Below are 14,246 nucleotides of genomic sequence, written 5' to 3'. Positions count from 1 at the left end.
CTTTACAACCCCCTCCCACAAGAGTATTGATGATGCATGTTAATCTCTGAAAGCTCAGAGCTAAAGGGATGCCATTGTCACAGATGTTTGACATGTTCTGCTGTGAAAAGCTCATTTCTCTTGCCATTTCATATCAATCTTTTGTTGTCATACTTAAAACATCAGTTACGGTCTGTGCAGCTTCACAGGAGAAATGGTTTAACCTAAGGGATATCTTTTAGGAGTTGGACACATTTCTCAAAAGTGACCTCTTTCTTTTAAGCTATAGTTTTTGTTTGAAGCCCTTGTTCAATATTTAATTTGTGGCTTTATTTGTATCCTCTATTATCTTTCATATTTTCTTCAGCTATTTGCTGATTTGGGTTTCCTGTGGTTGGTCTAGGTAATTGACATATTCAGTTCAGTGTGAAAAGCATGTTCAAACAGAGAGAGAGTGAGAGTCCATATGAGCTAAATGTATTGTTGGTATGATTACTCTGTCCAGTCCAGCAGCTCTCAGGGATAGGCAAACACAGCTAGACTATAGCTCTAACATCCTCGTCTATATTTGGGCAGCTTCCTCCTTGAATGAGGTACACATATTGCTGAAACATATCTCTATGTCACAAAGAGTCTACCAAAATGAGTCAGTATTTGGTGAAATGTTGTGGTAAACACTGCTGCCAGGAAGTTGTGTAAATGGTTGGAGTTAATGGTATGTGGCAGTGAACATGTTGTTTTAAGCTCCTCGGCCTGCAGGGTAATTCTAAATAAGAAATGTAAATCAACGTCTTCCCTTCATTAGATACTAAAATGGTGGTGTTTTAACTGTAGCTCTACGATAAGCCCCCATTTTCACCTGTGGCGGTGTTGGCCCATATCACAGCAGACTGACTACACTTTTTTCCTGCCTCTGCATCCTCTCCTCAGGCCATTCCTGTCTCTTTAATACATCTCCTGAAAAAGCATTACGACTAAAGCTACAAAACCTGTTAAAAAGACTCACAATATTCCTACAAGTACACTTGCAACACTGACTTCCATCTTGTTTTTCTCCTGCACAGTGCATAAAGCCTAGACCACTTTCCTAGTGTCACTCATGATGCACAGCTTCATGGGAGGGGGCCTCTTTTGTGCCATTGTGGGAAACATCCTGTTGGTGGTGTCCGCAGCCACAGACTACTGGATGCAGTACCGTCTGTCCGGCAGCTTTGCCCACCAGGGCCTGTGGAGGTACTGCATGTCTGGCAAGTGTTACATGCAGACTGACAGCATTGGTAAGTGGGAAATACATTCTTCTTCCCCTAATAATTCCCATCTGTCTCCCTGAGTCAATAACACATTTTGAGGTAACTTTCAACTTCCAGGTCGAGTAGAACGACAGCAACAATGGTGGAACACATATTTACATATTTTACCTACAATAAGAGTCTAAAGTCATGCTGGCAGCTCTATAAAGCTGTAGCCTATTTAGTTTAATGCTAATGTCAGCATGCTAGCATGTTCACAAGGAAAATGCTATTTGGTATTTGGTCGAAAGGTATTGTTAAAGTTACATTTTGGCCTAATGATCAAATGTTCAAAATGTTTTAGTGGTGGACTGATATAGCTATTCCTTGAAACATTCATACCTGGCTACACATTTAAATACTGCAATAATATAGTATACAAAAAAGGAATAGCATCTTACTGAAGTAAAATTAAAAAAAACATTAAAAAAGTTTAACATTGAGTGACAGGCTTTTTTAACACTTCATAACAACATTTCGTAGTTTGGATGTGTCTGGAGTTAAATTGGTCGGTTTCATTTCTAGCGAGTTTTCAAATGACCCAGAGTACATTTTAGTATGAAACTGTTCATACCAAATGAAAGGTTTATCATGGTTAACATAATATTCTATATCATATCTTCGTTCTCTCTCCTACAGCCTACTGGAATGCCACTCGTGCTTTCATGATCCTTTCTGCCATGTCATGCTTTGCTGGCATCATCGCAGGAATCCTCTCATTTGCCCACTTTTCGGCCTTTGAGAGGTTCAACCGCTCATTTGCTGCTGGGATCATGTTCTTTGTTTCAAGTGAGTCATGGATACAATCAACCAAATTACGTCATTTTTTTTTTTCATCACATCTGCCATTATTATTTAATTTTATATCAATAAAGTTTACTACGCCTGCTATTGAAACTCTTCCAACTCAGATGAAATGAACTTTTATGGATATTATTTTAATATGTGTCACTCTCTGCCCAATATGTCAGCTCTCTTTGTTCTGCTTGCAATGGCCATTTACACTGGAGTGACTGTGAACTTCCTGGGCAAGCGCTTTGGGGACTGGCGCTTCTCTTGGTCCTACATACTAGGCTGGGTGGCACTGCTCATGAACTTCTTTGCAGGTTTGTTCAAATGAAGTAGTGCAGTACAGTTGGTGTAACTACTTTCTTTATCAGTTTGACTCTTTTTTTTAAATATGACATTGTTATTTGCACACAGAGAAAACGTTATAAACCTTAATTAACAGCTCAGCTCAGCACACAAACACTTACATGTTCTTGAATTTTATTTACAGAAATGGTTGGTTACTACAGACTTTTTAGCTTTTATTTTGCACTTAAATGCTAACAATACAGTTTTCAGTCTCACACATCAGTAACTTTAACTACAAGAGAATAATGTCTTGCTGTCAAACATTGTGTATTAGCCTACAGGACAACATATTGTTATAGTGCCATAAACTTGTGGTAACATGACCTATGTTTTGTTTTGCAGGTATATTCTACATGTGTGCCTACAGAATGCATGAGTGCAGAAGAGTTGCAGGCCCACGTTAAAGTAAACAGGAAATAATGTGTCAAGGGTGCAAAGAATAACAATTCCCTCTCGAAAATTGAGAATTAACTGTAAAATAATAAAATTTGGAATTTGCTTATGCACCAAANGAGTGACAGGCTTTCATTACATAGCTCGCATTATTCACATGCAATGTGCCTTTTTTGCGTAAATGTGTGATGCATAAATTGTTTTTGTTTATTACATGATACATTTCTCATGGTTCTTTGCCATTATCATGTAATAAACAAAAACAATTTATGCATCACACATTTACGCAAAAAAGGCACATTGCATGTGAATAATGCGAGCTATGTAATGAAAGCCTGTCACTCTCACATGGTGGAGGCCCTCTAGGCCCACCTGTAAGACATACACTTTCTGGTTAACATTTTCTGATATGCAATCTACTTTATTATTTTTATCCCACATCTAAGTGTCAGTAGCAATTAACAAACGACCCGACATCATCTTACCTGAATTTATCAGGATAAATGAACCGTCTTAAGTACCAGCCTTTCCTCAGGGAAAGAGTGAGAGAGAGTGCAAGCCGGGAGAGAGTGAAACGTCAAAGAGGAATCCCTAGGCTGAACTCCAAAAAGTTATCCCCTCCACTTTTCTGTTGATGGAGGCACAATCCTCTAAAACAATCAGCACAGAACAAATGCACTTGAGCTGGTGGGCCAAAAGCCACGTGACTCTTTCACACTGAACTACATGGGAGTATTTTGGGGGGTCAGGGGAGAGGGGAGGGTGATTGATGGGGGAGGGTGTGGTATACGAGGGCGCTGCACTACAGTCCCCGTCTGTTGTTCTATATGGCATTCTGGAACTGTGGATATGCATAGGCTTGCAGTACTGCACCGGTCAATGGAACATGCTGAAGCGCGCACTTTCTTTCACTGTGGCTGGGGTGTGGTTACGGGGACACGCTTACAACAGACCCATGACCAAAGAGCTGCTTAAAAAACAGAGTGCTTAACATGTTCACTCTGAATATGTAACACCATGGCAGAAACACTGACAGTAAAAGGCTGCCAAATACTGAATATGAAAAATATAATGCAAGCTATATTTGGCATGCATATAATAACACAAATATAATGCACACGTAGCAATGTTATTCACACAACTTAATTAAAGCATTAACAGCTGCTATGATGGAGGGGTTATTCGAGGTTAGTAAATTAATTTGAGAACAGGTAATTACATGTCAAATGGTCTGTGTTAATATTCAGGAAAATGTCCTCTGGGACACCTGAGCAGTGATTCCATCTTTTGTAATTAGCTACCTAATTATTCCACATAAGGGATTTTTGTAGGTAATTAGATTTATAGGACAATACAATAAGAATACCCTGCTTGATAACGAATAATGCAAAAGATAAAAACACAAGGTACCAAGCTTATTTCTAAGGTGGACGCATGAAAAAAGTCTGATACTAGGAAAACTAAAACATCATTATCTTTAAACTGCACATATCTATTTTGGGTTTGGGGTACATTAGAACTCTAGCAGTAAAGTATCGTTCTTACTTTTGTGGTTAGTATGTGTAGCTTACTGACTCATTCTCTTACTGTGAACACTTCAGCTTCCTCATTTGTGAATAAGCATGCCCTTTACCAAAGGGATCTTAAAAAACAAACAAAAAAACAACTCAAATATGGTGAGTGGGTTGTTTTTATATCGACTGTTCAGGTAAAATATGTAATCTACATTTGTCCATTGGTGGTGTAGAAACATTTAAATAGAGATGGAATGAAACAAAGCACCAAGTAAAATCCTCCACATGAAAATCACCTATCATATTAAATAATAAATGTGTATGGTATGATGGCTGGTTATCTGAGACATGAGAAAGAGATAGACACTGGTGTGTCAATAATCAGGTATAACGTTTACTGACCTCCACAGGAAGCAGGTGTACATATAACAAGTATGTGGTAAATGATCTTGCAACCCATTTCGAGGTAATCCAATTTATCTTCAATGTCACACTTTCCTCAACTATCATGCACTTCCTCATTTAACCATCGCACGGCACGCCATTTCCTTTTTGAGAGTGTAACATAAACACTAGCAGCATTAGGAAACATTGATCACTTTTTTTAACGTTCAGTGGCGGCCAGTAAGGGTTATTACTTATACCAATCTGTTTGGAGTTATTTTGGCTTTTACCATTCCTGTGTTTTATATTTGTTAGTGTTGCATCCCTGTGGATTGAGCCTTTCAAATGATTTGGCTTTTCAAATGATTTGGCTGATAACATATCTTCATATATTTAGCCGTGCAGCATTGTCAATTCAATTGTCAAGTATTTTATATCATTGATGTTACCAACAGCTATTCAGAATCTTTATGCGATGGGATGTGTTGAGCACTGCACAATAGCTCCATCTGCTGCACTTATGTATAAGGCATCCGATCACCATGATGGAAACATCTTTTTGAATATGTTTTTCCTCTCAACAGAAGATGGATCAGGGTAAAACATGTATCCCTCTCAGTCATAGGTCATACTGGACACTGTTTACTGGTTGGCCTGCTGCTGTCATTGAAGCCTTTCCATGATCCTCCATTCTGTGTCTCCCACAGGAGAGGCAGAGAAGAGGTGAGGGCCGGGGGCGTCTGATCTCATGGGTCAACCTGAAAACACCTCCCTCTGTGGGCTCCCGGCTGAGGAATCAAAGGTTTAGTTGCTGTTCCAAATACTACTGCACTATAAAACATTCAAAAGTAAGGGATCATCAAGTGTGTGTGTGTGTGGGAAGAAATGGGATTAACTTGGGGCCCGCTGAGTTTACATTATTTTTCTATATTTAATATTAAGGTTATTTTTCTAGCTAATTCCACGTTGCTTTGAAAATGTACATTTGTTTTGTATGTGTGACTGCTTTGGTGGAAGTGCTATCCAATGTCAACAAAATATTTCAGTTTCAATATGAATTTAATTTTGTAGTGTCTCCTCCACTTGAACTTACAGTGGGGAAAAAGGTTAAAATGAATAAAATATGTCCCAACAAATCAGGATTTCAAATACCTATTTGAAAAGAGAGAATTCACTTTTATGCCTTTGGACCTTGTACACTTTTCTTTGCTGGACTGCCTCGTTAGTGATCATCGAGTGTCACTTACTACAGGGGTCAATGTTGAGCAGTTGAGCTCTACCTGTAAATGCCTCCTTTGTTGTGTGCTGCTGCGGATTGAAAACAAATGCATTGAAAGGAGGCATTTTTCTATATGTAATACTAAGTACTGAGAAGGATCTTGGAATACTGATAACACAGAGGGGTGATCTAAGGACACACTGTGAAGTTAGCTACCTGACTCTGAAGAGAAACTCTTCAATTCACCGAGCATCACATCACTGGAAACTGAGAGGAGGCTGATCAAAGAGCAAGCAAGTGAAAGAGAATAATAGGATGTAATGGTGAGACACACTGTAGGGTATATCATGATGATCAGCACAACAGAGAATTATGGAGGAAAATAAAACAGATCGGACATCTTTACAAAGGCTTTGTATGTTTATCCATCAACACATGGCAAGGGGTGAATCAACATACAGCAGCAGAACACAGAAATGAGGGTAAGCATTAACATAATGCAGCCTATAGTTAATACTCTAATAAGCTTCTCATTTATGCATTTCAAGTGTAAACATGTTTTACATATTTCTAACATTTAATTGCATTTGTAATGGAATACTATATTGTAAAACAGGGTTACCTTGGCAGTTGTTTTCCCCAGCCATGTCTTGTGTGGCGCTGCAGAAACTTAGTTGTCCTGGATCAAATGAAAGAATAATCACAAGATTACCGTACTTTAATAACTCAAGATATGGAAACAACACATTGTTATCAAATCATGCGTGTTGTTGACTGAAAGGAAAATCTGTATCAGCCTATAAACCATATGGAAACATTTGATGAAAGTACATAGGGAGCAGTCTTTAAGACAGTGTTATTAAGATTATAGAATTATAGTTTATTATTGCAACATGCTGAAAAAGGGAATGTAAAGACAGGTATTATAAACCTACATGTCGAGATTCAACCAAACACAATTTGTGACAGGATCTATGAAAAACCTAAACACATGCAAAATATAACAAATATAGAAAGTAAATATGTATGCTTGCATGATGAAGCAAGTCAAATTGCTGACTGCAAAAATACCACTTTAATTCAGGTCTTGAATATACACATGATTCACTCGGATACATGTTTGCTGTTGCAGCACACATTCAAAGAATACCTTGTTTATTACTCCATAAATGTAAGCGTTAGACGTTAAGTTACATTAACTGCTAATATGCCTTTTTTAACATTGCATATTGATACTGCAATTTATTTTCAAAGAAACGCAAAAATCAATTGCAGCCCTAAAATAAACCTAAATCAAAAGCATTGCCTTCATCAGTGAGATGATAAAGCATTGTGCATTTTGCTCCATAAGGTTCTGTGTGACCAAGACGAACAGCATGGTTGTAAAGTGATAGCAAAAAGGAAAGAAACATTTTGGGTTTTCTTCATATAAAGCGTAATAAATGTACAGGCATGGTGTATACTTAGATTTATTATGAATACATAAATTAAAAATTAATGTGAGTTTGGCAGATTATACAGGAATGTAGAACAAAACACAGAATATTCACTGAAATAAATATAAGATCGATTCGAGTAATTAAAATATAGAAACAAATATCATACAATAAAAAATAGATATAAAATATAGTTAAAAAATAATATAGACATCAGACAGTTGTAGCAACTCTGACAGGAGCTGGAGGGACAAATGTGGGGAGAGCCATCGATCTCTCAGAGGGAGTCTGAAACAACAAACACACAGGTTATCTACTATTAAGCAACACAGAAGAAGCATTTGTCTGCTTATGCATCTTTTATGAGAACGTTTACCAGGTTTAATCTGTTGTAGTCAGGGGGAGACTTCAGTCCTCCTGTCAGCAGGATATGAGGAGTCGTTTCTGTTTGGGTTGTTATTGCCTGCGAGAGAAAAGAAAGACATTGAAACAACCGGCCGAGAGACAGGAGCAGTATTCATTGTATCATTAGCCCTTCATGATTCAAGATGAAACAGATTCTTCTATCACATAATGATAGCATTATAAGGGTATTGGGTGAGGAGCTCACAAACACAGAGCCATTAGAGAATTACAATAAATGACGTGGGATAAAACCAATAGGATCAAAAACAAAAACATGATAGCAAGAATACACCCCAAGTTGTTCAGACAAAGAACTCCACACCCTGTAACAAGACCACAACTTAAATATATGACATACCATATATTATGCATGATAAGGAGTGTATGGCATTTATATACATAACTTAATGTGCCCTTTTTTATTATGTTTTAGTAAAATTATTCTAACCTTCTCAACTGCTCTGGACACTGGATATCTTGTCTGCCGACCTACAAAACAGAGGGAAGAAGGTCCAAATGTGATATTTCACCCGGTTTAAAAATGGATCGGTATTTTTTGCAAAGCCATCACCTACTTTTGTTCTTGTTTGAGTGGAAACAGAAGTAAATGGCGATGCCCAGCAGGATGATGAAGAGCAGACTGCAGGGGATTCCAGCTGCGATGCCCGCGATGGCAGCTCTACTCAGCCCTTCCCCTAGTATCACCATCACAACAAGTAGGGAATAAAGGGGACTACTGTAGAAAGAAAAGATGATTTCATTAAAACACACTAACTGATAATGAGCCATACCTGGACCAATTCTCTGGACCTTAGACGGCTCTCCTTCCGTCATAAGAGCTTTAGGGATGACTCGAAATCTGTACGTCAAGCTGGGATCGAGGAAAAAGACGTCCACACTCCTGACAGAGCCAGGTTTCTGCTGGATGGTTTGAAAAACATCTGCACTGCCTCTCTTCTGGGTGCCGGTACGACTTTTGTTCGGAAGGGATGGTCCTTTCATTTGGATGTCAAAGCCTATGTACAAAGCACATGCAATTATGTTTTGTTTGATACTAGTATAAAGTTGACTCATCACAAAAGTGGTACCACATTTTTTAATGAGGAAAACTAAGGTGTTATTTGATGTACATATATAGATTGATAGACAGACAGTTTATTGATCCCAATTTGGGAAATGTTTGCGCTGCAGCAGCATAAAACATACACAAGGCAATGTACATAAGAGAAATTAAGACAAGAAATAAAACAGTCCAAAATATTTCAGAAATAGAAATAAAAAAGCATTAAAAAATAAACTAGCAGAGATGGAGACAAAACAAATTCTGACATTTGCTATTTGCAGCACTTTGTTCCTTTAATTATTTGTTCCCAAAACACCACGGCTTCACACATTACACAATATTTACACCCCTATGCTCTATGTCGACTGTCTGTTTTCAACTGTGTGGAGTTCTGCTGAGATGTACACATTCAAAACAGGAAGGTTGGGTTTGTGTGTGTGCTGTTCAAAGATTTTCTTGTGAGAAAAAAATGAATCTGGAGAATCACTGCTTTACCTGTAACGACAGAGGTAGGCGGGACCTCCCAGGTCAACGTGACGATGGTGCCGTTGAGATTACCGAACAAACTGAAATCTGAGATGGATGGTCCTGGAAAGAGAGGGATTATGAGCAAGGGGGCGATCAAGAGAGGGCACGAGAGAGAGAGGGGGATAACAAGACTAGAGGGCTTTGTTCGACAGGGAAAGAGCAATCTCAGGTATTCCTTAGCTCTGAGGGCCCGTTGTTTCTTTTTACTTTTGTAATGCAAGTGTTTCATATCAGAAGCTGAAGGCAACAGAATACTTACAGTATTTTTTAAATAATAAAGTGTGTGGCAGAAGACCGGACTATCAATATAACATTGTCAAACATGTTGTTACCAATGTTTAGTATTGGACATCAAAAAAATAAATAAAAATAAAACCTTCATATCAAAATTAAGTGTTTTCCTATTTTATTTTTAATTAACAATTAGTAAATTGTTAGTCTGCCGATTGTTTCCCTGTTTTAACAATTCAAAGTTTGGTCTGCAACATGCCAAGAGGTGCCCAAAATGCATCTTAAGAGTCCTAAAGCCCAAGGTGACACATTTAAATGTTTGGCAGTCAAACGTATATAGATTTATATCACAGGAGTTACTTAAGAAATTAATTTTCTTATAATCTGAATTGTTACCGATTCATTTTACATTTATCAGGAAGATGATTGATTAACATTTTCATTCCTTTTCTGTATTCATCTATCTATCTATTAATTCTCCTTCAGAGTGTCAAATTACATATTCACTTATTAGCAGCATTTCAATGTTTTAGTTATTCAATTTAGGGCTACATTTTCGTATTTATATATTGACATATATTTAATATGTCTTTATATATTCATGTTTAACCTTCTAAAAATGCCACCTAAAATTATTTTTAATGTTTTACTTATAAAATAGTCAAATTAAATGAAGCAAAAATACAAGAACCTGAAAACTGCATGTCCTGCAGTACTTCAGTATCTGGAGTTTTACCACAGCTTCATTTGACAGCAGCCACACTGCACCTTGTAAGTGAACTTCCCTCCTCTGGCTGCCCAGTGGGTTGCTGCAGGTGCAGGTGTAGTTCTGGAGGATGAAGTTGCTGACATTGTAATCCCGAATCTGGAGCTGTGTGGCATTGCTGCTGATCTGGTATGTTGTTCCCGCGGCGACGGTCTCGCTGCCTTGGGACCAGGACACCACAGCTTCAGGCGAGGCCTCACTCACACACTCGATGGTGACCACTATTTTGCCGTCAGAGGAAACTCTAGTCCTCACAAAAGGCAGGAACTTTATTGGACTACCTGGGGAAGAAAATAATGTTGTTCTGGGCTGCCTACTACCTTCTCTAATGAACACACAAAGTGTCATTTTTGTAAGAACCAAATACTGGCTTCTTTATCTGAAAACGTAAGACTTACTTGCAGTCACGCTGCACTGATTCTGTTCCACTGGGTGGTCTGCCATGCACGTGACAGTTTTCCCATTGAGGTTATCTGAGGCGTTGAAGGTCAGGCTGAAGGTCTCCGCTCCGCTGCTGGTGTTGCTCAGTGTTGGGAAAGAAAGCACGGCCTGTGGGGTTCCCCCCGGCCACATACAGTAGTACTGCAGATTGACGTTATTTACCGACTGCGCCGAGCACATCGGGTTGCCTGACGGTCTCTCTGTCCAAAGGAAAAGAATGTATCAGACATTATTCAAATGAACCAGGCATTCAGTCAAATGTGGGTGTTATTCAGACAAGCATGCGGAGTCAGAGCCATGTATTTGCAGGAACTTTAAGTTGTCCTAATTATTGTAATTTCAGCCATCTTCTTTTACAGTAGGTGCAAAGATAGACTGCAATCTCATAGCTCTACTAAAGATATTAAAACACTATCCTTGAAGTATATAATGTAGCGATATGTAAATTCAAAACAGAAAGTTCTGTTATTTTCAGAAATGTTGATACAAGTTGAAACAGTCCTTTCAAATGCTCACCAAAAAAGGTAAAATTATGCTTTAGACTTACCATAAACTTTTAAAAGGATGTTCATTTGAAGCTTTTCTTTAGACTGCTCAGTGACCAGCGTGCATGTATAAGTGCCTGTTTGATTGGTCTGCACATTTGTTAGATTTAAGACTCCGTTGAGTTGATCAGGAATCTGACTACCGAAGTCCCACTTGGCAGTCGGCAGTGGGAACCCTTCAGCTTTGCAGGAAACGCTCAGCGTATCTCCTGATAAATAGAAAGGCTGAGCTGGAAGAGCCTCCAGTATTGGTTTTTCTGGTCCATCTATAAACAGATCACATATAAAAAGAGGAGTCTCATGAGAAGGAGGGGATACTATCAAGGGACAGATCTATAAAGACATTTTATTAATCTTACACAGCACAGTGACGTTTATGTGAGTTGTCACAGTGCTGAAGGGGTTCTTCAGGAACACCGTGTACCGTCCTGTGTCTTTTCGGTTTGGCCCGTGGATCACAAGGCTCCTCTCCTGCACTGTGTACTGCGAGTTGGAATTTATTTCTATATCATTGAATAACCACATCTGTTGCTGGACCACTCCCTGCAGCATGCTGTACTGAAGGGAGAACGGTTTAGGTCCCTCTATGGCAAATTCAGGCTGTGTCAGAATCACATTCTGGATTCTTTCTGTAAAAGAAAAAGGATTTAGAAGAACAGTTGGGTGAAGTAATTAGAGCAGGTCACTGTGGTTGTACCCGTTTGACTTTAAAATGCACCAAAAGTACAAAGCACATTTCATTTAGATGGAAAAACTAGACTGAATTGTAAAGATAATAAATAGTGAAACTTTCTGAATGCCTGAAAGACTCCCAAAGTGCATTTTTGTTTTCCTTTAACACATAACACGGTTCATTACACAACCACCATCAGCAGCCCTGGAACTGGGAGGAATTCAGAGAAATTGCTTTAGCATTATCCAGAAGTAGCCGATTGAACCTGGATTTCCACCATCCTGCTGCCCATAAATATAGCAGTTAAGTTCAAAATAAAGGTTTAGTTAGGAAATGGGTGTGGTCCGAGCGAGGACTCTTCTAATTTAGGGCCCTAGCCTACATTAGCGGCCACTTTAGCTGGTTTGATCCCATCAAAAGATGGTCTATAAAGAAAAAGTGTCAGACTGTAGAACATTCAGGTTAATAAAGGTTTAAGCAGACATTAAATGCAAACCCTAACGGTACACAATCATGTTTCTCACCAAATACTTCCAAAGTGAAAGAAGTCACGGATTTGGCCAGTCCAGATTTTGTCATTTCAAACGTGTAGTTACTGGTATATCCAAGTGTCACATTGACAAAGGTAAGGGATCCCTTTGGCTCAATGTTCAGCACCTTCTTTCTGTCTTCGTCTATGTCTGGGGGGACATCAGAGCCAATAGTCCATGTGACGACAGGTAAGTCTCCCATGAGCCAGGTAACAGTTGGGTCATCGGCCCCGGTGAAGGACACAGCCAGAGTCACATCGCTGCCAGCTAAAGCATTCACCAGAGTATGACCGACAGGAGAGACCACCAGCTGACTGGAAGCAACTGTATAATCAGTTAGAAGGAGGAAATATTATAAATATGTATCTCTTCGTTCTCCAAATCCATGTTACAGTAGGCCTACATGCTATAAATACTGGAAAGTGAATATGGTCTGTTCCTACTAAAGTAAGCACACATATCATGTGAAACCTTAACAAAATGAGCAACATGAGAACAATTTAAAGCTAATTTCCTGTGTGGCTCCTAATGACAACCTTATAGTCTAGGTAGGAACAAGCAGAGCAAACATGCTATTTCAATCCAGGAATTTTGTTTTAGGCTTACCTTGAAAAGAAAAGCTAAAAATGGCCAGAAAAACTGCGCATAATCTCCCAAATCCACCAAGCCACGCCATTTCAGTGAAACAGGACGACAGCCGAATTCGTTTTTCTGTTTTGAGTTGATTTAAAGGGTATATTTTGGCACATGAAAAGCAAATAAATGCCCTTGGTGTCTTGGACAACGAGACTGAACAGTGTGTGGTCTGCTGTAGCAGGGCGCGTGAGTGGCTCACCTGTGCTGAATCAAAGCCTTGATTGTGCACGTGAGGCCACGCCCCTAGTCTAATTTAACATCATAGTTCCGACTTTAATTCTGTTTAGCTATAAGCCATTATTACACTAATATAACGTGAGACATGAAGAGACTGATGATTTATTGTTTCAGTTTGAGTATAATATGTAAACAGGTAAGGTCTTCATGGTGGTACCTTTACCACAGCAGTCAATTTGAAAGTAGCCTAGTGTGAGAAAGTAAACACGTTAAGCCTGTTTAGTGTCCAGCATTGCATATGTTCGATTTTACACTAAACACGCACCTTATTTCTCCTCTGTGTACAAAGGTCCGTTTTTAATCAACAGTCCATGTTTTGTGTTGTGTTTAATATTATATAAGAGTGTTCCTAAATGCAAGATGGCTAGCTGCAATACAACCTTGACATTTAAAATGAAATGGTCTACTTAGTCCTGCTTCCTTTCACATTTAAAAATAAATATATATTATTATTATTTCAAAATAGTCCCACTGTTTTAATTTCATGTCACTTTTACCAAAAGCCATTAAATATAAAAATGTAAAAAAGAACAACAGGTTGTTGCTTTGGTCTGAATGAGAAATTAGACGATCAATTGTTTAACACAAGAATCAAATAATTGAAATTAAAATGACCTGAAATAATTGCTTTATTAAATTGTTGGAGCAGTTTTCTGAAAGCGATTTAACTTTTTGTTCAGTCTGCTGTTTGTGCTGCTGGTGTTTTTAACTATTAGCAGGCTATAAAAAGCCCTCAATATGGCACAGTATGATTCAACAGCAACATTATCATACCTTTATGAAAGTAGGATTTACTGCAGGATTTTGTTTAAGACTGAAACAATATGTGTACCAAAAGGA

At 38.6% G+C, this 14,246-nt stretch overlaps 2 protein-coding genes across 2 annotated transcripts; one reads left to right on the top strand and one right to left on the bottom strand.

The window, feature by feature from the left end:
- The first annotated feature begins 1,070 nt into the window (after window positions 1-1,070).
- lim2.5 (lens intrinsic membrane protein 2.5) lies at window positions 1,071-2,910 on the top strand. Its single transcript, XM_010792764.1, has 4 exons — window positions 1,071-1,256; window positions 1,908-2,057; window positions 2,240-2,374; window positions 2,748-2,910. The coding sequence occupies exons 1-4, from the start codon at window positions 1,079-1,081 to the stop codon at window positions 2,807-2,809; spliced, it is 525 nt and encodes a 174-aa protein (XP_010791066.1). The 5' UTR covers window positions 1,071-1,078; the 3' UTR covers window positions 2,810-2,910.
- Window positions 2,911-7,368: 4,458 nt separating this feature from the next.
- On the bottom strand, window positions 7,369-13,363 carry vsig10l (V-set and immunoglobulin domain containing 10 like). The gene is made up of 12 exons (XM_010792763.1): window positions 13,140-13,363; window positions 12,528-12,857; window positions 11,690-11,959; window positions 11,333-11,596; window positions 10,743-10,985; window positions 10,347-10,625; window positions 9,315-9,407; window positions 8,548-8,772; window positions 8,332-8,451; window positions 8,205-8,245; window positions 7,728-7,814; window positions 7,369-7,639 (listed from the first exon to the last, which is right to left on the bottom strand). Exons 1-12 carry the CDS (start codon window positions 13,207-13,209, stop codon window positions 7,565-7,567), a joined length of 2,097 nt encoding a protein of 698 aa, XP_010791065.1. The 5' UTR covers window positions 13,210-13,363; the 3' UTR covers window positions 7,369-7,564.
- Between the last annotated feature and the right edge of the window lie 883 nt (window positions 13,364-14,246).

The sequence above is a fragment of the Notothenia coriiceps genome, unplaced genomic scaffold (genome assembly GCF_000735185.1).
Source record: "Notothenia coriiceps isolate Sejong01 unplaced genomic scaffold, NC01 NC01_scaffold00036550, whole genome shotgun sequence".
Lineage (NCBI taxonomy): Eukaryota > Metazoa > Chordata > Actinopteri > Perciformes > Nototheniidae > Notothenia > Notothenia coriiceps.
This window is presented reverse-complemented; position numbering and strand designations above follow the sequence as displayed.

Bases quoted from the DNA above. Each gene is read 5' to 3' on its own strand.
- vsig10l (XM_010792763.1), bottom strand. From the start codon at position 13,209: ATGGCGTGGCTTGGTGGATTTGGGAGATTATGCGCAGTTTTTCTGGCC. The intron at 10,626-10,742 runs GTAAGTCTTACG...TTTCTTCCCCAG, and splicing joins TCAGTGCAGCGTGACTGCAA to GTAGTCCAATAAAGTTCCTG. The intron at 8,246-8,331 runs GTAGGTGATGGC...TCTGTTTTGTAG, and splicing joins CCACTCAAACAAGAACAAAA to GTCGGCAGACAAGATATCCA.
- lim2.5 (XM_010792764.1), top strand. From the start codon at position 1,079: ATGATGCACAGCTTCATGGGAGGGGGCCTCTTTTGTGCCATTGTGGGA. The intron at 1,257-1,907 runs GTAAGTGGGAAA...TCTCTCCTACAG, and splicing joins CATGCAGACTGACAGCATTG to CCTACTGGAATGCCACTCGT. The intron at 2,375-2,747 runs GTTTGTTCAAAT...TTTGTTTTGCAG, and splicing joins GCTCATGAACTTCTTTGCAG to GTATATTCTACATGTGTGCC.